The following is a 25,244-nucleotide window of genomic DNA, read 5'->3' as shown; positions in this document are numbered from 1 at the left end:
ATTTTTTTTTTAAATATATAATTAAATTTAAAATAATAATTAAAAGATAATTTTATTTGAAATGAGTGGATGTTTGGGCTAGTTGAAAAGTCAAAAGTACTTTGGTCAAGGAAAAACCCGCGCAAGGACTCCATGTCCTTTTTTATCGATTTAAAATTTTTACAATAAATAAATTATTGATAATCATTGTTGTTTCCATAAAAGGACACATAATTTAGAATATATGATTTGAACGAAATAATCGCGCATTTCATTCACTTGATTCTCTTATTTATTCTATTTTGTTTAAAATGACTAATATGTTTTTCTCTCTTGTTTTTCACAGCTTCCGATTCTCAACAACAAACTCTCAATGAAGCTTTCATAAAGATCAAGAGCTCATTAAACTTCATGAGCACATGAGTCACGAATTAATATTGCAAGCGATTCTAATCATAAAGCTTCTCTAGAGTAGTCGGCTCCTTCTAGCAGTTCAAACTTGTTTGTGACTCCTATTGACAGTCTCACTAGTTTAGTTGCTTCTTTTTTGTTGCTCTCTCTATGATTTGTTATTTTTTGTTTGTCTTTTTTTCTTTGTACCCTATTTACCTCACTGCTGGTGACGGTTCCCAGTTTGTTTTTTCTGTTTATGTCTTTTTTTTTAATAAATCAGTGATTTATTTATTTTTATTAAAAAAATTAAAAAAAAAGTACACAATTATATAATTTCTGGGAAGATTTTCATTTATCTTGTGGACAAAAAAAAAAAGAAAAAAAGAAAATTCTTACCCAAAAATGTGGTTAGAAATAATTCGAGTGCATTGTACAACGTCAATCAAGCATTGGATTTGATATTGCGTAGAAAATTAAGTTTACTTGAAATTTAATATATATATATATATATAATAAATATATATACAATAAAGTCTTCTTGGCGATTAAATCCAAGTGTCATCTCCAGTCACACACCTTTTTTTTTTTTTGCTTTCACCATCTTGTGATCCCGGACAGATAAGAGTGACACAAGTAATAGTTAATATTGTATGCACTCTTATAAAACCTGCATAACACCACCTCTCATCTTCCACATTCCTGCTTCTAAACCTAGCTCAAACTCTTTTCTTTGTTTCTTCTTCCCTCTACTTCTTCTTCTTCTTCTGTGCTTCTTGATCTTCCTTATCATCCTCTTCTTCTTCTTCTTCTTCTTCCTCCTTCCTCTCTTCTCTCTGATCTTTCTCCTCTCATCATCATCATCATCATCATCATCATCATCTTCTTCTTCTTCTTCTTCTTTTGCTCCTCCTCTTCTCAATAAAACTAGCTCTATATAACTATCTATCTGTCATACATATATATATATATATATACCAAAAGTTATGGGATTAACATCAGTTATGTGCCACCTTACATCATACTCAGAGATGATGAAAGCAAGGTGCTCTTCATTGATCTATGGGAATAAGAAGCCAAAAAGAATTACTTCTACAAGCACAGTAATATTATTCACACAAACTCACTCAGCTATCTATATTTATATCTGTAGAAATATTTATAAATTAACTACAAATAATTACTAACTTATGTTACCTTGTTTACTGTTTTGATTTAGATGGCGAGGCTGTTCGGCCCTTCAAACTTTGAAGAATCTAAACTTAAGGTCTTGTTCGTTGGCATCCATGACAAGAAGAATAAGAATAAGAAGACCAGCAGTAGTATTCTCCCAAGAACATACACTCTCACTCACAGCGATGTCACTTCTCATCTCACCCTCGCCATTTCCAACACCATCCATCACCCTCAGGTAGTGCTCACTCTCCCCCTGCATATATGCATGCATGCATGCATTCATTCATTCATTCACTTTGGTGTTAGGGTTTCAATATATTTCTTAATATTTACATGGTTAGGTTATATATATATATATATATATTGGAAATAATTAAATCATATCTTAGAAACGCACTTTGCGTTTGGTCGAGAGAAAAATTGCATTTCCCTACCCAAAAAAGCTTGCCATGAAATTTACTTTTTTAATTACATATATACGTAATAATTTTTTTTTTTTTTTGAAAAAGTGGATAAACCACGTTCATTGAAAGAAAAAAGAGATACAGAAAGAAACAAAAGGCCAGGTTCAAACAGAAACGTAATAATTACTTGTAATAAAAAAATTTATTATTTGAAAAAAATAAAATAAAATATTAATTTTCATTAGTATAATTAGTTAAATCAAAATTTTCACAGATGAAATATTAAAACAATTCTTGTAACTCAAAATTCTTTTTCCTCAACTAAATATTATATATGAAATAAATTCTATTATTTCGATTTGTAGTTACAGGGATGGTACCACTGGTTACAAAGAGATGAAGTAGTAGCCGAATGGAAAAAAGTCAGAGACAAAATGTCACTGCATGTACATTGTCATGTTAGCGGCGGTCACATCCTCCTCGAACTCTTCGCCCCTCTTCGGTTTTACATTTTCTCCAAAGAATTACCTGTAGTTCTCAAGGCCTTCATTCATGGAGATGAAAATTTTTTTAGCACATATCCTGAGCTAGAACATGCTCCAGTGTGGATTCATTTCCATTCCAACATACCGGAATTCAATCGTGTTGAACATTGGGGTACTCTTCAAGAAGCAGCTACCATTAATTTGACGTGCTAAACTTAATCATAATTTATTTTAGTTTGAAAATGCTGGTTGATATATATAAAGAATGTTGTCATCATATATGTAAAACTAATAATATCATGTACATATATATTATCGCATATTGATTTAGAAATTATTATTAATTATATATTCATATATATTGCATCAAGGTAGGGAGGTTTATATGGGGTTTAACTAACTATAAATTTGTGAAAACAAATAAGTTGAACAAGTCCATTTCCACAATCAAACGTTCCCTGGCTTGATCAAGTAATCTAACCCGGGTGAAGCAACAATACCAACTTCAGAATTGGGAAAGTTGACCGACCATCACATTTACTATCTGCAATGTCAACTGTTATGGATGATTTACACCTAGTAATTATTATTTTCTGGATGTCACATGTATTTGCCAATTTTAATTTATATCTGATTTTCACATGCACTGCTAGTGAAATGTGAGGGCTTGCCTAGATTTACATTTTCATATATAATATATATATGTGGCCATTTTGTTTTGTCTTTCTCTATTTGTCAATTTCTTCATTTGTTTATATTAGTTTTGAGGTTTGTTGAGACTAGAACGAGCAACCATAGAGTTTGCTAACCATGTGGTCGTGGGTTCGATTCCCACATACGGCGGCTATATTTAATTTTATATAATTAATAATTATTTTTTCCTCAACTGCGCTTTTTCTAAACGAATCTGGGATTTCTTTACTCATACCTTAAACCTCAATCCCCCACCACAGTCAATTTCTTCACTTTGGACCTCTTGGCTACAATCCTTATCCCTCAGCACCGAACTCTCTGGGATCTCATCTCCCGAGCTGTCCTGTGGAACATCTGGATTGAACGAAATACTCGTATTTTTCAAATGAATGCTTTACCGCCTTACAATATCATTTCTAAAATTGTTAACATGCTTCTGTCTTGGTTCTCAACAGCTGCTGATAGGCACCAACAATCTCTCAATGAAGCCTCGTAGAAAATTAAGCGCTCTCTCAACTTCCTTAGCGCCAGAGAATCTACCGCAGCTGGTGATCCCGACTACGGTGCCTCACATGTGTAGGTGTTCCTTACATCCATCTAAGCAGGCCTGAGATGTCAGACGACATCTTCTGTCTCCTTAGTATTTCTCTGTACTTTCTGTTTCTCCTTTATTGTTTCTTCGTACTTCCTCACCACTGGTGAGAGATGACTCTATCCCTGTATTTCTGTTTTTATTTCAATAAAGTTGTGGTTTATCCACATTTAACTCAAAAAAAAAAAAGAGGGGGGAGTTGTAAGATAGAAAATATGTAATTAAAAGTTGACTAGTATTTTTTAAAATATGTAATTAAATTTAAATTAAAAATTAAAAAGGAAATCTACTTGAAAATCATTCATTGTCCTTTCTGTCAATTTAAAATTAAAAATTTTTAAAAATTAAATTATAAAATTTCATTGCAGGATTTTTCATAAAAGGCAATAATTAAAGGATAGGAATCAATCATATAAATTTTTTAAATCACTTTCCCTGATGTGCTTTCCTACCACCTTTTAGACTTTTGAAAAAAAAAACCCCCCAAAACCAAAAATATGGTTGGAAATAATTGGAGGAGTGCATTATACAACATCAATTAATTAAACATTGTTTGATATTTGTGTACCAAACTTTGATTGAAATATGTACTAAACGAATATATAGATACAATAGAGTCTTTCTTGGCAATTCAATCAAATTAAGTGTAAATATACTTTTTAGTAATTGATGTAAAAGCATGAAAAAAGACCTTACATGAAAGCATGCATTTGGCTAGCTGTCTCCATTCACACATGCTTCCTCTCTTCTTTTTCCATGTTCTTGTGATCCAGGGCAAGCAACAGTGACACCATTAATACTTAATTAGCACTCTGTACGTGTCTTATGCTAACTTTCTCTCTAAATTTTCACTCTTAATTATAAACCTCCACAACACCACTCCTCATCTTCCACATTCCTTCTCTCTCTCTTTCTCTAAACTTCATACCCTTCTCTTTGTTTCTTCTTGTTCTTCTTCTCATCAAAACTATCTATATATATTTATTTATCTTTATATATATATATATATATCAATACATGGGGTTTACATCAGCTTTAATTAATTGAGCCACACTGCCACTTTACACCATATATACTCAGAGATGAAAACAAGGAGGTCCTGTTTGATCAATGGGAACAAGAGGCCAAAAAGATCTACTTCTTCCACTAATACTAATGTTCATACAAATTCACTCAACTATATATAAGCACAACTTAATATTTAATAGTTTGTCTTACCTTATAATTATTTTTGTTAGTTCCTCCGGTGTGGTTTGTGGGTATTAAGTAGCACTTAAGCACTCATAGAAGTCTCACACAAACCAATAAAGAAAAAGCACACAAACAAACACAAGGAGACACACAACGTTGGTAACCCAGTTCGGCGTCCACTCGCCTACGTCTGGGGGGCCAAGCCCGGAGATAAACAATCCACTAAAAGAGATAAAATAGATGAGTACAAACACTTGTCACTCACACTCTCAACAATAAAGATCACTACCCTCTCTAGATTGTCTGGTGCTCACACACTCTCCTCAAAGAGTCACCCAAGAGTCACACCTACAATCTACGAGCAAGGTAGTTTATATAGACGCCTCAACGTCCCAAATATAGCACATACCTCTTTTAGAATCTCCGCGGCTACTAATTTAAAAACCTGTCGAAATTAGCTATTGCAACTCCTGTTGTAACATAAGTTGCAACATGGCCCTAACTGCTGACTTGACTGAGTTCTGGTTACGTTGCGGACGACCTCAAGACCCATCAACCTCCCGGTCATGCTTAGTCCGAGTCGATGCAGCCCAAAATCTCCCGATCCCGATCTGCCGAGCACTAGCCTACCTCCTCGGTTCCTCATCACGCGAGTCCCCTCGCAAGGAGCGCCGCGTCCTTGTGCGTCTTCCATGAAAACTTGCCAAACTTAGTCTTCAATTCACCTAAATTTGGTCTTCGAAAGATTCTCCAAACTTGATCTTTTAATTCACCCAAGTTTGGTCCCTCAAATCTTGCGATTAATAGACTTCGATGATTCTCATCAAGGATTCTTCAAATCATATCTCCTTCATTCACACCATGAATAGATCTTTCTTTAATTAAGCTCCACCATATTTAGTCTTCAATCAAATCACCTAAATATGGTCTTGATATGATCTTGTCTTCGAGTTGTAATGCATTGCAAAAAAATAACTCCACCAAGATCTTTAAGATAAAGCTTCACCATGATCTTCAAGATATTTGGCTCCATGTTAGAGACTTACTAAAAATAGCTCCATCAAAATCTTCAAGATGTTTGCCTTGCACTCCAAGTCTCCATGCCATGTCACCATGCTTGCCACGTCATCAATTATGCCTTGTCACCATGGTTGCTGTCACGGCCTTCCCGATCGCACCAACGATCACCGCGCGGCGCTCGTCACACCACCAAGGCGCCGAGCCAGCCTTTAATGCCTAGGACCAAAATCAGCCCAAGAACTTGCAAGCAACCATGCCCTATCAAGTCAACAAGGTTAGTAAGCATGCAAACACAAGCATAGACATCATGAAGGGTCCAGGATGGATCATCCGCACATCACACCAAGGCTACATGAAGAAAACCGCACAAGACAAGAAGCTTGAGAGAAAACCATAAACTCTCAATATAAGGGATCCGACATACACCAAAAGCCAATAACACACAGCCAAGACCTTCTCTCCACCAAGAGAGAAAGGTGAACAAAGCCCCAAAGAACAAGCTTTTCTCCCAAGGAAGCTCAGCCCGTTGCTTGGTCTCTAGCTGCCCTTATGAGAGGGAGGAGGCGGGCTATTTATAGCCAAACACTCTCCAAAGAGAAGGGAACCGGCCCTTCAAACTTGTGGCCAAGAATCGTTCAGCCGTCTCGTCACAACTAACACACTGCTACAGTACCGAAGAAACACAGTGCTACAGTGTCCCAGACTCAGCCGGCCACCATCAGGATCGCGCTACAGTGCCGCCCATCGCACTGTTTTCACCGATCGATATGATCTCGGATCACCCGGCCATCGCGCCGCATACTCCCGGCGGTAGCGTGCCTACTCGGCCCAGCAGGGTGCCGATATGCTCGATGGATCGTAATTCTCGGCCATTCCTCTCGGTAAAGACCCTCGGTGGCGCGCCCATGCGCCTCGTGTCATCGTCGGCTCATGGGTCGGCTAAGAGCTCCCGCTCCGCCTGCCCTATCTGCTGACCGACCGTACAAGTCCATATCGACCGTACTGCCGATACTAACGCGGATCTGGCTCCTTTTTGGCCCATACTTAGCCAAATAATACCCATCCCGGTTCCTCGGTCATGATCCCATTGCCACGCGCATCACGCCCCGCACGTTGCCTAGCGAGCTCTCGGTATTGCGCGGCACCGTGCCTGCGCACCTCTCGCTCGGCACTCCCGGTTGGGATCCCCGATCATGTGCGGCCGCTCTCCGCACATAGGCTACCGGACGACTAGTGCCTCATTTGGACTTGGATTTTGACCTATCTTGGCTTCATCGGTCATCCTCCCTCGGCATGGAACCATCCACCGCCGAGCGCATAAGGTGAGACCCTTACAGTTGCCACGTCACTTGGTCTAGGTGTCAAATCATGCCAATAAATAATATGGTTGCACTAACAATTTTCATTTAGATGGTGAGGTTGTTTGGTCTTTCAATCTTTAAAGAATCTAAACTTACTGTCTTGTTCGTTAGCATCTATGAGATTAAGAAGAAGAAGAAGATCAGCATTCTCTCATGAAGAACATACACTCTGAGTCTCTGACTCACAGCTGCATGCCACTAGCTTCTCAGCTCACCCTCGCCATTTCCCATACCATCCATCACGGTCAGGTCGTACGCATGCACGCTTAATTTCCATGCATGCATGCATGCATTTTAGGGTTAGGGTTTCAATGGTTCATTTCATATATCACGGTCAGGTCGTACGCATGCACGCTTAATTTCCATGCATGCATGCATGCATTTTAGGGTTAGGGTTTCAATGGTTCATTTCATATATTTCTTAATTAAAAACACATTGCTGTCTGTTTGGTTGGGAAATAAATTCCCTATCTAAACAACTTTGAAAAATACACCTATTTTTATGAAATTTAAAATTTTAACATAAATATATATATATATAAATAATTTTAATAAATTTAATTATTACTTGGGAAAAAAAAACTTTTAATATAAAAAATAGTTTTTATTAGTATTAATTAATTCAAATTCTGATATGCTTAACTAAAATTTTTTTACCAACCAAATATTTTAATAAAAAACTCTCATCTCCACATTCTTATTTTCTAAGTTAAACATTATGAAATAAATTTTATTAATTTGATTTATAGTTCTAATTACGAAGAGATGAAGTAGTAATTGAATGGAAGAAAGCGCGAGGTGACATGTCACTTCATATATATTGTCACAATAGCGGCGGTCACATCCTCGTAATGTTCACCATTATTTGTTACAGTAATTATATATTTTTACAAAAAAATTATTAGTATTTCTCATTGTCGGTGTTAAACCTAATCATAATTTTTCATCGGAATGAAATTTTTTTTTTTAAACGTTGGTGCGATACCGAATGTTGTTGTTGTGTGCCAAAAACACCTAGCATGAATTAGTTGACGTTAAAAATGATATCAATGTAATACTAATAAAACGTTGTTGTATGTTTTAAAAATTATTATTAATATAATCATATACATTTCCCAATATGCTTATATTCCACTGCATATTATTAGTTTATGATGATGGACATTTATTTCTTTCATTAATTTATGGTTTTACCACAACTAATTATAGAGTTTTGGGCATGACTCAGCTAGTTAATAATTAATTAAATTTTTAGATTGCAAGATTTAATCAGGGTGATGATAAATCATGATATGACTTAGATACTAAGTTAGAATTTATTAAAATTGTTTGAAGTTTATCTTTTTTTTTTTCTTCCTTTTTTTACATAAAAGAGCACGAGACTAGTAAAATAAATAAAAAATAAAATATTTAAATTGATTTCTTTTAATAAAGTGTTTTTTTAAAATCTAAATAGCCAATCATGGTGCTCTATTAATTACTAGGAGGCAAGAGCTTATCTGTTATCACAAGTGATTCAAATAGCTTCAAACGAATAAAAAATAGAACTTGATTCTTGAAGTGAACCACAAATTGAGGTAATCCTAAAAGAATCTTAATTAATTAGCATGAACATATGGTGTTATTATTCATGAATTAATTTCATGAAATATATATCTATACATGTGATGTTTGTATAACATGAAGTTTATTTAACATAAAATTTTTTAATACATGTGACATGATTCTTCATTGACCATGTGATATATAGGCTTCCTTCAATTCAATATTAGTGGGGAAAAGACATATAACATAAAATTATTAAAAATGAAGTCACTTATTGTCAATAATTTATTTTAAGAGCCAAAAATTATTTATTGTATATTTGAAGTTAATATTTTTTTTTAAATGAACGGCTAGGCCGTTAATAAAGACAGAGGCATATACAAGCCTCTGCAGAATAAGTGGAGGCAGAGGCCCGTGCACACATTAGTGATGAGACCATCCGTACACAATTACTACTCACACTCCCAAAAATATGCCCTTACCCATAATTCAAACTCTCACCACTTATGAAGGGTTTTAATGGGGACCCGATTATCAATAGACCACTTGGTCGTTAAAGTTAATATTTAAAACAACAGTCCACAGGATTAAATATGCCATTTGCAAGTTTTAGAGGTGCATATGTGCAAAAGAACCCAACTTAATAAAAATGAAATATAAAATTAAAGAAATTAACAATATATTTGTTAAAAAAAAAACAGGCCCAGATCCAAATGGGTTTAAAATATCCACAACCACAAACCACGCCAGGTCCATTTGTGCGTTCTCAGTCCATTCAAACCACCAAAAAAAAATAAAATAAATTAACTTAATTATTTTTTATTTTGTAAACAACCCTCTTACTTCTAAAAGTCAACCTAAATAATACTCGGTCCAAAACATATTTAACACATTAAAAATAGAACAATCCATATTTAATAATTAAATAAATAATTATAGTAAATCAGAACTATGATAAATGAAAATTAAAACAAATTTCAATAAATTTTAAATTTAATTTTTTTTTATAAAAAAGCAAATTGTTAATATTCATTGCCGCGTTCCAGAAAATGCAATAATTAACATATTTAACACAATAAAAATAAAATAATCCATATTTAATAACTAAATAAATAATTGTAGTAAATCAGAACTATTAAATGAAAATTAAAACAAATTTTAATAAATTTTAAATTAACTTTATTTTTTATTTTTATAAAAAAGCAAATAATTAATATTCATTGTCGCGTTCCAAAAAAGGCAATAATTAAAAAAAGAAAGAATTATTATATAATTTATTTATTTTTTTAATCACTTGGCCCGATGAACTTTTTCTTTCTCTTTTAGACCCCGTTCTTGCCTCCGCGTTGATGCTCCTCCATCGCTGCCATCCATGGCCTCCGATCTCCGCGCTCGGCTGCTCCCGGAGAACGGCGAAGTCGTCATCGACGTCGAGGGTCGGGCCGAGACCAACGGCGTGGGTGAGTACCACACGCGGAGCTTCAGTAACCCCTTTGATTTCGTCGGAGCGGCGCCGCTTGTCGACCTACGGCTGCCGAGCACCATTGACCCGTTCCGGAACCACACGCCGGGGTTTGGTGGCGTCTACGAGTGGATCAAGATGGTGGTTTGTGTTCCGATAGCGATTTTGCGGCTGGTGCTGTTCGGGATCTCGATTTCGATTGGGTTCTTGGCGACCAAGCTGGCTTTGGAGGGGTGGAAGGATAGGCAGAACCCGATGCCGAAGTGGCGGTGTCGTCTGATGTGGGTTACTCGGTTTTGTTCCCGATGTATCCTCTTTTCATTCGGGTGAGAATCGGATTATCTTTTTTTTTTTTTTATATGGTTGTTTGTTTGATTCTTTTGGATTGAATCAATTAGGGATGATATGGAATAGAACTTTGGAATAGAATCATTACTGACACGCTATTTGAGGTTTTATATCAATTGTGTAATTGCGCTTTTGTTCACTATACCCAAAAATTCGTTTTTAACTGAAAACAAAAACTGTCTGTCTGTTTGTTGAAAAAGATTAAAAATGTTTTTTTGTATTGGGGCGTAAACTGCCGGCTTTTTTAGGGACTATTGATGCACTCTTTTTCCTCTTCAAGTATCAAATTGAATACGAAGCTATAGATTATGACCAAAAGTGCACTTTGTTTATATTAATTATATGGCAATATGGTAGCTCCGTGCCTTTTTGTTTTTTGAAGAAAAAATGTTAAGTTGCTTCTTAATATTATGCATGGAATTTAGTTCAGTATGATATATCATTCTTATAATCTTGTAACTGTAAATGAACTACTAGCAAAGATGTGATTTCTGTTTGACTTATTATGTTAGCAATACTAAATGACTGATATTATTAATCACAATTTGCTTTTCCATAATTTTTTAAAATCTTGATAAACCTAGATACATCTTCTACTAGGTCAAATTCAGATGGATGGATTCAGTTCCAAATAAGCCTTTGACTCTTGTAACTGATCTATATGAGGATTATTCAGTGCAACCCTTTAGTATGATTGCCTTATTTTCAAGGCCCTCCTATAAATTAGCTCCACTTACCTGATGTCTAGGGTTATTTGTAGGTCTAGTTCATGGCATATGAAATGGCGAATAAGGTGGGAAGGAGGAAGGTATTTAAATGATGAACTAGGAATGAGTATGAAAAAAAAAGCCAAGCTAAGAAAAAGGTTATACGAGTATTTCCGTTCATAAGAAGAACTGCAACTTAAAAATTTTAATAGATTACATCAATTGATAATCCTTATATGAACACTTGTATGCTAGTGTCTGATATTGTGCCGAATAATTAGAAAAGGCTTTTGTTGGTTTTTAATCTTTGAAGTTTAATCAGTGGCTTTAACACTCTCAATTTGCTATGTTGAACTATTTGTGTAAAAGAAGGCGTTAAGTTCTTAGTCTCCATATTGAAAGATTAGTTATGTGCTTCTAGAACACCATTTTTGGGTCACAATTGAGGAAAGTAGTTCACCAAGAGCTGGACAAAAATTTCTTGTTTGGAGAGATACAAAAATTCCTTAAGCTAGTTTGTATGTTTGCATGTCCCATTTTGTATGCCATCCTTTTTTGTACTAATTATGGAATTTGTCATCCTTATTTTTTTCTCTATGGTATTTACTTCAATAATTATTTGTGAGATTTGCGGGTTATTTTATTAGAGTTATTTATCAATTTCTTCAATTAAATAGTAACAATTTTTATTGGATTTCATCAGCTATCACTGGATTAAGCGAATTGGAAAACCTGCATCACGTGATATTGCACCAATTGTTGTCTCAAATCACATCTCCTACATTGATCCGATATTCTTTTTCTATGAATTATTTCCAACCATTGTTGCCTCAGAGTCACATGATTCTTTACCCTTCGTTGGAACTATTATCAGAGCAATGCAGGTGCTCAAATCCCTTTCTTTACTTTATAATTTATATGCTGCTTTTCATAAGATTCGGATGTTTTGTACTCACTGTGTTTTACATTAAAGGGACTGATATAATTTTTAGCTTAGTGCATGACTCAGTTATGTTTGCTCTATGTTTATAGGTCATTTATGTCGATAGGTTCTCTGCGCCCTCAAGAAGACAGGCTGTCAATGAAATAAAGGTACAAATGCCTGTAGATTTATGAGTTTTGAAAAATCATTTCTTTTTGTGAGCAATGTTACGGGCTTTCTAGTTATTCTATCATCAGTTTTATCAGGGGCACACTTAATTTAATCTTTCTGTGTATATTATAATCCCTATGTTAGCTTCTTTATTTATTTTATTTTATTTTTTTAATTCTATGCATGTAGGTTTTACATTTAGTTACTTCTGAATTCTGTTTTTCATCCCTATCAGATTCTTATTCCATTTTACATCCACTGTTAGTTCTGCTTCTTGTAATTACAATGTATAAAGGAGGGTTTTTGCATTCTCCTTTGGTGAACAAGGATGTTTATAGTTTTGCTTGAAAATACTTCTTGAGTATAATATTAAAAAATAGAAAATATATTTTCTCTATTTATTAGCTATTTGATACAGAAATTTACTTTCAAGGACTTGAATTCAGCGGAAAGCTTCATGCAATGGGTTTCCTCGTGTTCTGTTGTTTCCTGAGGGTACAACTACAAATGGCAGGGCCCTCATTTCATTTCAACTTGGTGCATTTATTCCTGGCTTTCCAGTTCAGCCTGTCATTGTTCGTTATCCTCATGTACATTTTGACCAATCATGGTAAGCCTTTGATTATAAATTATTTTTTATTAGTTCTTTCAGGTTTTATAGCAACCATTTAATGTAATGCAGGGGAAACATTTCGTTGGCAAAGCTCATGTTCAGAATGTTCTTGCAGTTTCATAACTTTATGGAGGTATAGTTGATGTGATGATCAATGGATATTTCCTTAATTTAGATATTGTTTTTTTGAAAACTTAGCCCGCCTCTTGTTTTTTTATTAAGGAATAATCTCATACAAAAGAAGTTAAAGTGATACACATATGGCCTTAGATGTTGGAGCAGAGTTTTATGATGCAAAAAAAATTGTTTAATGCAATGCAGATATGATCAATGAATAGTTTTTCTTTCTTTGGGCATGCATCATGAACACCACTTAAGGGATTGGGAGGGTGCATACATGCAACGATGTGTTCAGAAATTACTTTATCAAAGAAATGTTAGTATTAAGTGTATTGAATGCCATTTTTAATTTTGCAGGTGGAATATCTTCCGATTGTTCTTCCACAAGAGAAAAAGCATGAAACTGTGGCCCAATTTGCCCAACGGGTTCGTATAAGCAATAAACTAGTCAAGCAAAATTCCCACATAACTTTTTTTTAAAATAATTTTTTGATAGTGTAACACCATTTGTATTGTTAAAATATTCTCCTCATGTTTTGTATGTTGAGTTTTGTCTGGTTTATAGTAAGTGTGCGACCTAGATATGTAATTCATTTCATGTCTCTGTCCTCCACCAAAAACACATCCTGATGCTATTTTGTCCTCTTTTTAATTGCTGAGTTTAACACCAGCTGATTAAGTATGTTTTGATAGTTTGTTATGTTAAGTTTTTATTTTTGCTAATCTTAATTTAATCATTTTAGTTTATTCTTGCTATTGATTTACCAGAGGTCATAATGATATGCTTAAAGTATTATAAAGGAAATGGAGCAAGTTGATAACTGTCAAATGCAGTTTAAAGCCCTGTTGACTTGCATTTGATTCTATGTTTATATCAATTTAAAAATTATTTTCAGTTTTTAGTTGTCCCTAGTTGAATTTTGCAGTTAATAGTTTGCCTTTAACAACTTCCACTTTAATTGAGAAAAAACATTTGAGTGGGCTTCAAATAAAAATTCAGAAAAGAATAGGTTTTTAATGTTCCATCTCATAAATGGAGTGGCTTTGAAATGCTGTGATATTTTATGATATTATAACCTGTACAATTTACACAAGCTGTGATATTATTTCAGACAAGCTATGCTATGGCAAGCGCTCTTAATGTTGTACAAACATCTCATTCTTATGTAGATGGAATGCTTCTCACTAGAGCATCAGAACTTATGAAGGTGAGAAATTTTTGTACTGTATAAAATGTGTTTCAACTTTGTTCCTAAACTCATTTTTTTTTAACCAGCCACAGGAACTTATGATGGTGTGAAATTTGTGTGCTGCATAAGATGTATTCCAAATCTTTCCTAAACCTTTTCTTTTTAACCAGCCATAGTTACTGGATTTCCTTTTGTCTAGCTCCATTAATAATCTGTTGCAAAATTGTAGTTAACTTAGTTGGAAGTACTTCTTTCTTTTCTTCTTACTGTGATTATTTTTTATTTGTAATTTCTTGCTTTACGTTTTACGTTCATGTTGATGCTTATTTTTAAATGTTTTTAAGTCACAACATTGCATTATACTTGTATTGTTTTTACTAATCGTCTCTTTTTAACCTTTTTGCAGGAAAATTGTTCAAATTATATGGTAGAAATGGCATGGGCTGATAATGTAAGTACAATCTCATTACAGTTTTTATGATATTTCCATTTGTTTAAAATCTTCTTGCATGCAATATCCACTAATATGGATTGTGCTGAGACATCACCCTGGCATGTTGTAGGAATATTAAATGAAGAAATTGATTTGAAACCAACTTTTCTTGGAATTTTAATCTTATATTTCTATGTGCTATGGCCCAAACTTAGTGAAACGACCCATTATAAATGGCTATAGCTATGTTGGTCATTTCATCATATTAATGGCAACAGGAGAAGGGATGCTTTCTATGGGACCCATTTATTTAGTTTCTTTACAAAAGAATGAGATTGAAAAAAATTGTAGTTATTGCAGTTGGTTAGATTGCTTTGATATGTAGCCCCATTCAACTCTTATTAATTTGACCTTTTATTCTTCTGGTACATTTGCAAGTTGAAATTACTTTTTTGTCTGTTTATAATTATTGCATTAACATGTGAAACTACAATGTGATGTTTATGCACTAAAATTTATATGCTGATACATTTATGGTCTTTTGCAGTTATTCCAAATAAGCACATCTGATGCAATGGAGTTTTTGGACCAGTTTCTTGCTATGGACCCAGATTCCAAGTAATCTTCAAACACTTTTTTGTTTCAGTTATATTCTTTTTCTTTCGGGTGACTCCACAGTTTTTTTTAATAGAAAATGTTCAATCTGGATTTTTTTTATTTTTATTTTTGTTTTTGGTTGTGTTTTTTCAATATACCATTTGAATTAAGCTAATTGCAATTTAAATCCTTTTTTCTTCACTTATAATCCACAATACAATCTAATAAGCTAATTGCTATTTAAAAAGCCTTGATTACTAATTGCGATTCATTATGCAATCTAATTAGTCTTTTGAACTGAACTTACTCTCTTCAGTGGATCTTACCAAGTATTCTAATGGATTGGAATTGTGCACATATATTACACATTAAAAGCATGGCGAAGTTAATCATAACACAAGAGTCTTGGGTATATCATGTTCCTTGTGGCCTTCCCACATAATTAATTTGACCAACTCAAATTGTGATGATACTTAATTAAACTTTAGAACCCTCTGTCCTGTTCTTTTCAACTAGCTGGTCTGTATCCCAAACAATGTTCTATCTACTTTATTTGAAACAATCACTTATCTTATTTCTATTCCGTAGTCAGTTTTAAGTTTTTCTTTTTGTTTTCAATCTCAATCTTTTTATTTGAATAATTAATCCTTTTCTTATTCTTTTAAACTCAATAATTTTTTTTACAGTTTTCTTATTTTTAAAAATTGATTTTTATCTTTCAAATTTTTTAACAGTGGTTTTCATGATTTTAAGAATTCTGTATTATTTTAATTTGAATTTTAATATTGTTCAAATCTATTTTTCTAATTTCTATTTCTCTGAAAACAAATAACTTGTTCCTTTTCACCCTTCTAAAAAAGCAGTGTGCTTTACAGTGTCTACGCAAGACAACTTGTTTTACTGAAATATTCTCCACCCTTCTAAAACAATGTGATTTATAAATTTGTGTATTTATTTACACACATATGTATATATTATATATATACACGGCCGTATCCGCAGATCCTGTTTTCATTAAATTCCAGTGGTGGATACTCTCTGCTATTTGGATACTCAACACTAGTATCTATGTCGTAGTAATAATGATCTCTATCAGCTTCATCATTTTAAAAGATTGAGACATAAGACCATCAAATTTTTGCATGAAATAACTGTGTGAAACATAAGCGAAGGTGGAGAATATTTCTTGGTAAGGTGATGGTAAGCGTTTTAGCTCACTGGTTACCAGACAGGCATGATCAGATGTTAGTGCTTAATGAATTTCAAGGCATAGATCATTATGATGCAATTTAGCTCGTAACTATTTAATTTTTTTTCCTTTTAGCTGTTGGAGAATAACTCTTTTGTTTAACATGGCTCAGTGGATGTGTTCAAAAACATGACTTCTTGATCTGTTTGGGATTGGAGAAAAGTCCACTTGGTGAAAAGGTAATTTTGTCATATCTAATTTGTTGTGTGATCAGCCATGTATTTGCTTTAATGGCACCAGTGTTATCTCAAAAAGTATAAATGCTTGCCATTTTTCGTCACGTGACTTCATGTTAAGATGAGCATGCTTCATGATAAGGAATAGGATTCTGTAGCTCTGGACTTCACCCACTATCAGGCAGAACTTTAATTAGATAGTGCTTTAATTATACATCAGATCATAAATTTTTGGATGTGGTTAGCAACTGTTGACAGCTGATGCTTGTTGCCTCTATGAAACGCATCATTCATAATGGAGTCCTGCTTCAATTGTTTCAGATATTCAGCTACTTTGATGTGGAGAAGAAGAACTCCATAACATTTCGGCAGGTATAATCTTAATATTCAGCTTACGCATGATGTTTTTTTTTTTTGGGGAATTATTTGCATAAAATCTCATGTTTGCAATAGTGGGACTTTCTTCTTGAACGACAGCTGATTTGCTTTGCTCATCTCCTTTGGGCAATGATATTTCTGGATCTTGTGCACTATCTCAAACACATGATTGTCCTTAAGTAGACTAATCCAATGTGAAAGACTAATCAGATGTGAAAGAAAGATTACTTAAAAGTAGATTAATTCAGTAAATGTTTATGTAGATCAAATAGGCTAATTTATTTATTGAGCATATGGCCTAAAAGTTTCTAGCCATAAATGTCCACTCTGTGTTACAAGCTACAAATTTTAGTGCAAGCTCGCTTTGACATGCCTTGATGATAAACTTGCAGTTCTTGCTTGGATCAGCAAATATCAGGAAACAGCCATTATTTCATGAGGTCTGCAACACAGCTTTTAGTAAATGTGATTATGAAGAAACTGGTTTTATTTCTGCAGAACAGGTAGCCACAAACTATCATTATCATCATTGCATTTTTGGTTTCTCATCTCAGTTCACTAATTAAATATCTATGCTGCAGCTTACACACTTTCTTCGATCGTCCTGTCTGGGCACAATTGAACAAACAGTAACTTTCATTCATTCTCTTAATTTGGCTTAATTGCTGATTTATACTCTGATTGATCTCAACTAAACAACCTCGTATTTCACTTACAGTTTGCGCGGCTATTGAATTTCTTCGACATTGACAATGATGGACCTGTGACGAGAGCCAAGTTTATGGAAGGTCTTTGGAAATACCCTATACTGGTTGCATTTTTCACTTGCGACCCGAATTGAAAGTTCAGAGACATGTAATTGTTACAAACTCATCTCAAGACGATCTGATTATCGAAACCTTGGAATCTCGCCGACAAGAAAAGCTCATCTCTTGTTTTCTGCTGTTCGGGTTCGTTTTTCTTAGAACCTGTTTCAGAGGTGTGTAAAAAACATGCTTGGAATCCTCCAATTTTCCTGTCCTTGTTGGTGTTTTGAATGTTGTGATTGAGAATGAATGTAATACTGAGATGTAAAATGTCATACTTATTATCACAAAGATTAGTACAACTAAACTTAAAAAGAGTGATTGCAACAAATGGACCAAATGCATACCCCCAAGCATATACAGTGTACTTAAAATCTTGTTTTTGGTAAGAATGGCCAGTGTTCCCTTTCTCTGTTTCTCTCTTCTTCAATTGACACTTTTGTTTCATAATAAATTTTTCATGTAAAAATTTGCCCAATCATTGTCTTTTTTATTTGAACGGTTGACTATAAAAGATATGTAGGTATGGTGGTACACTAGTTACGATAGTTTAATGACTCAAGAATTTATCATAAGAGACGGGTTAACACGTGTAACAATTATGATTTACGGCTTCTCTTATAGGGTTCCTGGTGAACATTACTGATGCAACATTATGTATTTCAACACAAGAGATTCACCGTCACACAATTTTATTTTACGATAATTTTAAATTAACAAATTAATTATATGATGAAGCAAATATTGTAATAATTATAATTTTTTTTATTTTGCATAATATTAAATAGAACATTAACCCAAAAAATATATATTTTTTAATGCAATAACAATAATTTTATTACTATATATATAGTAAATGAAAATTTGTTTTCCTTGAATTTCCCAAAAAGTTATTCATTAATTTTAACAAAATAATCCATATAATAATTAAAGCCCTTATATAACCTTCTAACCATTTATGTTACCTTCTATACCACCACTTCCCTGGCCCCACTTCCAGCTCTTTCTCTCTTTTCACTTTCAATGAACCTTCTTCTTTAATCCTCTCTCTCTCTCTCTGAAAGGCTCTCGCTTTGCTGCTTTTCTTTGGGTTTCTTCTCTAGGGTTTCGATCCACCGACGATGCCGCAATTCAAGCGGCTATCCTCCGGCGCCGGGGGAGGAGTCCAGCGGGCTCGATCCGGTGGTTTCCGGCCGTCTATCATCCTTCTTCTTCTCTTCTCCTTCCTCGCTGCCTTGGCCTTCATCGCCGCCCGGAGTGCTCGGAACGATGGTGAGTGTTTGTGAATCATGATTCCTCTCTTTCTTTCTCCCATTTTGTTGCCAATGTATGATTGCGGGACTTTGTTTTTATGGATGAATGATCGAGATCTGGAACGGTGAAAATCTCAGATCGAGATGGAACTTGGTTTATTTTGAATTTGGAATTATATGCAGCTTTTGGATTCGTTTGTTGTTTGTCTTAGTGAGGATCTGGTATTCCTGGCGGTCAATGCGTGTTTATTATTTTTTTTCCTTCCTAAATTTGCCTTTCAGGTTTGGAGATCTACGAAGTTATATTGTTACTTGAACGCACGGGATCTTGAATTGTTTGAACCGTAAATTGATTGAGTTAATTCTGATCTGTTCTGAGAATTATCAAATTAGTTTCTTGCCTCATCTACAAATTTAATTCGTTGATGTGATGCTTTGATTTGCTTGCTTTATTTCTGCAATTCATATGTCCAGCACAAGTCATTCTTTGCATCTTTGTATATGGCTTTTTAATTTTTTTTTTTATGAACCCTAATGCATTGATCTATGAGGGTCGGCTATGTTGATGACCTAGATAGTTATGATTGTGTTGCATTGGTGCCCTGATTATTAGCAAAATTTTTCATCTTTGTTTTGTGCCATAATTACTTTGGTGCATCTTCTTACACAATGCAATTGTTTAAAACTGGTTGCATTTGTTTTGCGACTGTTTAATGATTAACTAATCCTTGTTTGATTAATCTGAAACATTGGATTCTATAGCTCCTTGTCAAGGGTTGTGTGCCTCCACATCTTTGTAATACCATAAGAAAGTTTTAGCATTCCTTATCATTTGGAAAGAATTTAGTAATTCTTTTGGTTGCACTTTGAGGTTATAGTTTTTGATCTATTTATCTTTCTGAATATTCAACAACATATCACCATAAAGTTTGATATTAACAGGAAAGATTTTATCCCAAGCAAAAATGTGAAGAATTTATCAAGTTACATGAGGAGAGCTGCGAACGAAAAAAATAAAATAAATAAAGACCCTAGTTATTAGCTCATTGTTCAGTTGTAGTTTAAAATAGCATAACACTTTGTGAAGCATGTTTAGTGAGCCATAATTACTCAATCAGAATTAAAGATAGTATAGATATACTATGGGAACCTACCTTGATTAATGAAATCAGAGAATAAAAGATTCTGGTCTTTTCTTTTTCAATGAATTCATGTTGAGCAAGATCATGCTGCATCTGAGGCTTGCTTAGTTGGTGATGTTTGGTCGAGCTTGAATTTTAGGCGCATACCTTTGTAACACAAGTTACTGGTCGATTAAGTTGATGGACCCTAAGGTTTTTGTTGCTGCAAATATATTCATATAGTTTGTAATATAAGTCAGTGGTTGATTATGATCAAGTGTTTGACAAGGTTTGTTAAAATTGCTGCAATAACAATAATTTTTTGGTTTATATGCAGAACAGAAAGGAGCTATGGATGTGTCAAATAAAAAGGTGCCTTATGTTTTCAAGAAATTTTTTTCATTCCTTCTTGATTTTAGTCTTATTTTTTTCTTTTACAGGAAGAGGAGTGGTAGTCTTTTTCTGCTTTTATTTTAGATCTGAATATGATTTTACAGGTTTTAGACTGGAGGGAACAGTTGGCGCTGGAAAGCATGAAATCTGTTTTGACTAAAGAGGTTAGCAAGGAGGGGCCTATATCTTTAATGTTTTCTCCATATTTCCTTCATGTGGTTTCCTTCTCATGATGGTTTGGTCTATTTGAGGCTTGTGGAGTATTCAAAATTCCTATTTCTGGCCGACAATTTATGAGATTATGCTTTTTTTTTATTATTTATATTTAGGGGAACTGGCCATTTTCCTTAAAGAAAGAAATGAAAGTGGTTATTCTGGTTTCTGATGCTATCCCTGTTGACAGGTGATTGATTCAATTTCTGCAAGCAAAAATGAATTGGGACCATGGAGTCTAGATCTTTTCCGGAGAAACCATGTGTCATCTTCATGGATAATTGAAGGGTTAGATGATCAGCAAAAGAATGCATCTTCTATTGATGTAAAAATTCTTTTGTTTTACTTCAATTTAGAATTCCTAAGGTTATATAGTGAGAGAAATGCTGTTTGCTGATTCTGTGTCATATTTTTTTTCTTCTTTAAGTCATCTCAAACAGCTTCAGATGCTGAGCAGAAGACCTCATTGACCAAATCAGAAAAAAATACATCTGCTGGTGATTTTAAGAGAACAGATGAGGGGAAACAAGATGACACTGGTTGAATTGGCTTCTCTTTTCAGTTTTGCTGACTGTTTATCATTCATAAAACTTAATTATTTGGTGTTATTGAAATGCAGATGGACATCAACCAGTTGATACACCAGCAAAACTAGCTCGAAGGGTAATTTTCTCATTTTTCATTGCGTTTATCGACCAATTGTTTTCAGCTTTCGAAGTGATGCAAGTGATATGGGCCATTTTTTATAACTTAAGTGCTGTTTTCACCGATCATTTGTAACCATTCCAACCCTTTTAGCATTACATCCCACAAAATAGTGTTATTTTATTTATTTACTGATTATCTTGCACATCTCTTGCTTATTTTAGCAATTGAGAGAGAAAAGGCGGGAGAAAAGGGCAATGGAGTTGGTTCAGCAGGATGAGGAGGCATTAATTCGACTTGAAAATGCAGCCATTGAGCGGTCAAAATCTGTGGACTCTGCAGTCCTAGGGAAGTACAGTATTTGGAGGCGAGATAATGAGAATGAAAATCCTGACTCAACAGTTAGACTAATGCGAGACCAAATGATCATGGCTAGGGTCTACTCAATTATTGCTAAGACAAGGAACAAGCATGACCTATATCAGGAACTGCAAACTCGGCTCAAGGAATGTCAACGTGCAGTTGGAGAGGCTAATGCTGATGCTGACCTCCATCATAGGTTTGTCTTTTGTGAATGTTTGTTTTATGTATCTTTCATAAATTAACTTCAAAAAAACCTTTGGCAGTGCACCTGAGAGAATGAAAGCCATGGGTCAAGCGCTATCTAAAGCAAGACAAGAATTGTATGATTGCAAGGCTGTAACTCAGAGGCTCAGAACCATGCTTCAATCTGCCGATGAGCAGGTTAGGAGCTTGAAGAAACAGAGCACATTCCTCAGTCAATTGGCTGCAAAGACAATTCCCAACGGGATCCATTGTTTATCCATGAGACTAACCATAGCCTACTACCTACTTCCTCCAGAGAAAAGGAAATTCCCAAGGAGTGAGAATTTGGAAAATCCAAATCTTTACCATTATGCCCTCTTTTCTGACAATGTCCTGGCTGCATCAGTTGTTGTCAACTCAACCATCATGAATGCTAAAGTAACGTCCGCTCCAATTTTTTAATGTCATATTTTATTCAGGTCCTCTCAAGTTTATGCCAAGTAATGAATCTTCTCTCTCACAGGAGCCAGAGAAACATGTATTCCATTTAGTCACCGATAAGTTGAACTATGGGGCCATGAACATGTGGTTCCTCTTGAACCCGCCTGGAAAGGCAACTATTCATGTAGAAAATGTGGATGACTTCAAGTGGTTGAATTCTTCATATTGTCCAGTTCTGCGACAGTTGGAGTCTGCTGCAATGAAGGAGTACTATTTCAAAGCTGATCATCCTACAACCCTTTCAGCGGGTTCTTCAAATTTGAAATACCGTAATCCAAAGTATCTTTCAATGCTGAACCATTTGAGGTTCTATCTGCCAGAGGTTTACCCCAAGTTGGATAAAATTCTCTTCCTCGATGATGATATTGTTGTTCAAAAGGATTTGACACCTCTATGGTTAGTTGATCTCAAAGGGAAGGTCAATGGTGCTGTGGAGACCTGTGGGGAAAGTTTCCACCGCTTTGACAAATATCTCAATTTCTCAAATCCTCATATTGCAAGGAATTTTGATCCTAATGCATGCGGTTGGGCATATGGAATGAATATGTTTGACCTGAAAGAGTGGAAGAGGAAGGATATCACAGGGATTTACCACAGGTGGCAGAATTTGGTAAGTTTACAAAAAAGTGTTGCATTAATTAAAGAAGAAGATCCCTGTCTTATTGCTTATTACATGCTTCTATTCCTTGCACGCTCATATTACTTGGAAAATGCTTGCACCATGTGTTACTGTGTTAAGTTCCATGTTCAAATGCTGTGAACAGGGCTACAATTGTTTAGCATGGATTTTTTTCATCAAGTTGCATATGTTTGAGAACTGATCCATTTCTAGTTCTTATACTCATCCCCAAATTTTACATCTTAGACAGGTATTTATTTGCTTGTGTTTGTGACCAAACTGATGCATGTATATCTTGTGTGACGCTAGTGTGTTTTTCCATATTTTTTCACTCTCATCTTTCTTTCTTGTCCAGGGCTGCCCTTTTTCATAACAAAGTACTTTCAGTGCTTATAGTTATTTTTATAGGTTAATCTGCCTTTGTGAACGTTAGGTCATTATGATGTATTATGACAATGTCAACCAGTTGTCATTATCTTCCTCTACCTGAGTTTCCTACTCTGTACATTCTGATCACCTCATCTCAGTGTACATAACATATTTGTTTTCTCATGAATATTCACTAATGCTATTTGCACTGTATTTACCTTTCTCAGCATCTTATTTCAATAAATTTGTGTTGTGAGGATATATAGCATAACTTTCCTGTTTGTTATATTAAAAGCTTTGATGCAAGTCTCCAACCATTTCTGCATAGTGTTCTAGCATGGGGGAAACTGATCATTATGCTATTTGTTTAGGTGATAATTAGCTCATACATCATGCAAATAATTCTTGTTCTGATTTGCTCAGTTAAATTTATTAGTTGAATCTTACATTTCCATGCTGCTCTGACTTACCACAATAATACTAAGCTGTTCACAGATGTCACTTATCAGTACTTTCATTTTTAAATTCAACATATTTAACTTAGTGGCAGCTGAGCTATCTCTTCTTTCTCTAAACTAGCATCTTGCATTATATTACAAATGCATTAGTTTTCTTTGTTGAATACTTGCACTGATATCTCAAGATTAATTCACTTATCTTTAAATTACTCCCAGAATGAGGACAGAGTACTGTGGAAACTGGGCACACTTCCACCTGGACTGCTGACGTTCTATAAACTAACTCATCCACTGGACAAGTCATGGCATGTGCTTGGACTGGGTTACAATCCGAGCATAGATCGGTCAGAAATAGATAACGCAGCTGTCGTTCACTACAATGGAAACATGAAACCTTGGCTGGAGCTAGCTATGACCAGGTACCGCCATTACTGGACCAAATATATCAAGTATGATCACCCATACATTCGGAACTGCAACCTTAACGACTAGTTCCAGGCTAAATAATTCCATCCTTTGCTCGGACATGAGAATCATCCCCTGCTGTAAAGAAGGTGAGAACAGGTGAGAGCTCTCAGATGATATATTGTTTCTATCGTCTATCCTGTTCTGAAATCCTGCTATTCCTGGGCACTGCTGCTATTCCATTTACAGTTAAATTCTTGATTTGTCGACACTTGAGTAGCTGCATTTTCTGCAAAGTCAAGAGCTCTCCTGTGTAATGAACTTCATGTATCAAAATGTGCAGAGACGTGATAATTTATTTTTGTATTTTTTATTGTTTATTTCTTAGGATATCATGGGATTTCATCTCTTTGATCAGGATTCTCATTGTTAATCCTATCAGTAATTCCTACTAGCCATTATCTGTCACTCAAGTGTAGCCATGTAGGTTGCAGAATAAATTTCCTATTTATTCTAACAAACATTATCTAAAAGTAACCAGTTTACTGGTTAATTTTTTTGTTACTACTAATGACCAGCAGGAAAGAAGAAAACACACATTTGATGAAAAAAACCACGAAGTTTGTTTTAGATGATTTTCCCTTCATTTTAATTGGTTACATAAAAAAAGTCAAATAAATCTTTTGATATATTTTAAAAGCAGTTGAGTGACT

At 34.6% G+C, this 25,244-nt stretch overlaps 3 protein-coding genes across 4 annotated transcripts; all 3 read left to right on the top strand.

Moving 5' to 3' along the window:
* Positions 1-1,227: 1,227 nt before the first annotated feature.
* On the top strand, positions 1,228-2,647 carry LOC120262304 (protein STAY-GREEN homolog, chloroplastic-like). The gene is made up of 3 exons (XM_039270399.1): positions 1,228-1,472; positions 1,589-1,780; positions 2,315-2,647. Exons 1-3 carry the CDS (start codon positions 1,356-1,358, stop codon positions 2,645-2,647), a joined length of 642 nt encoding a protein of 213 aa, XP_039126333.1. The 5' UTR covers positions 1,228-1,355.
* A 7,491-nt stretch (positions 2,648-10,138) lies between these two features.
* Positions 10,139-18,375, top strand: LOC120263616 (lysophospholipid acyltransferase LPEAT2). Its single transcript, XM_039271582.1, has 14 exons — positions 10,139-10,624; positions 12,057-12,237; positions 12,386-12,445; positions 12,893-13,056; positions 13,129-13,192; positions 13,537-13,605; positions 14,292-14,387; positions 14,776-14,820; positions 15,350-15,420; positions 16,761-16,827; positions 17,146-17,196; positions 17,595-17,705; positions 17,784-17,831; positions 17,921-18,375. Exons 1-14 carry the CDS (start codon positions 10,209-10,211, stop codon positions 18,041-18,043), a joined length of 1,566 nt encoding a protein of 521 aa, XP_039127516.1. The 5' UTR covers positions 10,139-10,208; the 3' UTR covers positions 18,044-18,375.
* A 646-nt stretch (positions 18,376-19,021) lies between these two features.
* Positions 19,022-24,985, top strand: LOC120263601 (polygalacturonate 4-alpha-galacturonosyltransferase). Of its 2 annotated transcripts, none has more exons than XM_039271567.1 (10): positions 19,022-19,280; positions 20,720-20,754; positions 20,880-20,939; positions 21,179-21,313; positions 21,416-21,527; positions 21,608-21,651; positions 21,858-22,192; positions 22,260-22,617; positions 22,703-23,290; positions 24,343-24,985. In XM_039271567.1, exons 1-10 carry the CDS (start codon positions 19,130-19,132, stop codon positions 24,616-24,618), a joined length of 2,094 nt encoding a protein of 697 aa, XP_039127501.1. In that variant the 5' UTR covers positions 19,022-19,129; the 3' UTR covers positions 24,619-24,985. The 2 variants fall into 2 exon arrangements, with proteins under 2 accessions (XP_039127501.1, XP_039127507.1); XM_039271573.1 differs by having other exon boundaries at positions 19,149-19,280; positions 20,725-20,754.
* The last annotated feature ends 259 nt before the right edge of the window (positions 24,986-25,244 follow it).

This window comes from Dioscorea cayenensis, chromosome 1 (genome assembly GCF_009730915.1).
Source record: "Dioscorea cayenensis subsp. rotundata cultivar TDr96_F1 chromosome 1, TDr96_F1_v2_PseudoChromosome.rev07_lg8_w22 25.fasta, whole genome shotgun sequence".
Classification (NCBI taxonomy): domain Eukaryota; kingdom Viridiplantae; phylum Streptophyta; class Magnoliopsida; order Dioscoreales; family Dioscoreaceae; genus Dioscorea; species Dioscorea cayenensis.
This window is presented reverse-complemented; position numbering and strand designations above follow the sequence as displayed.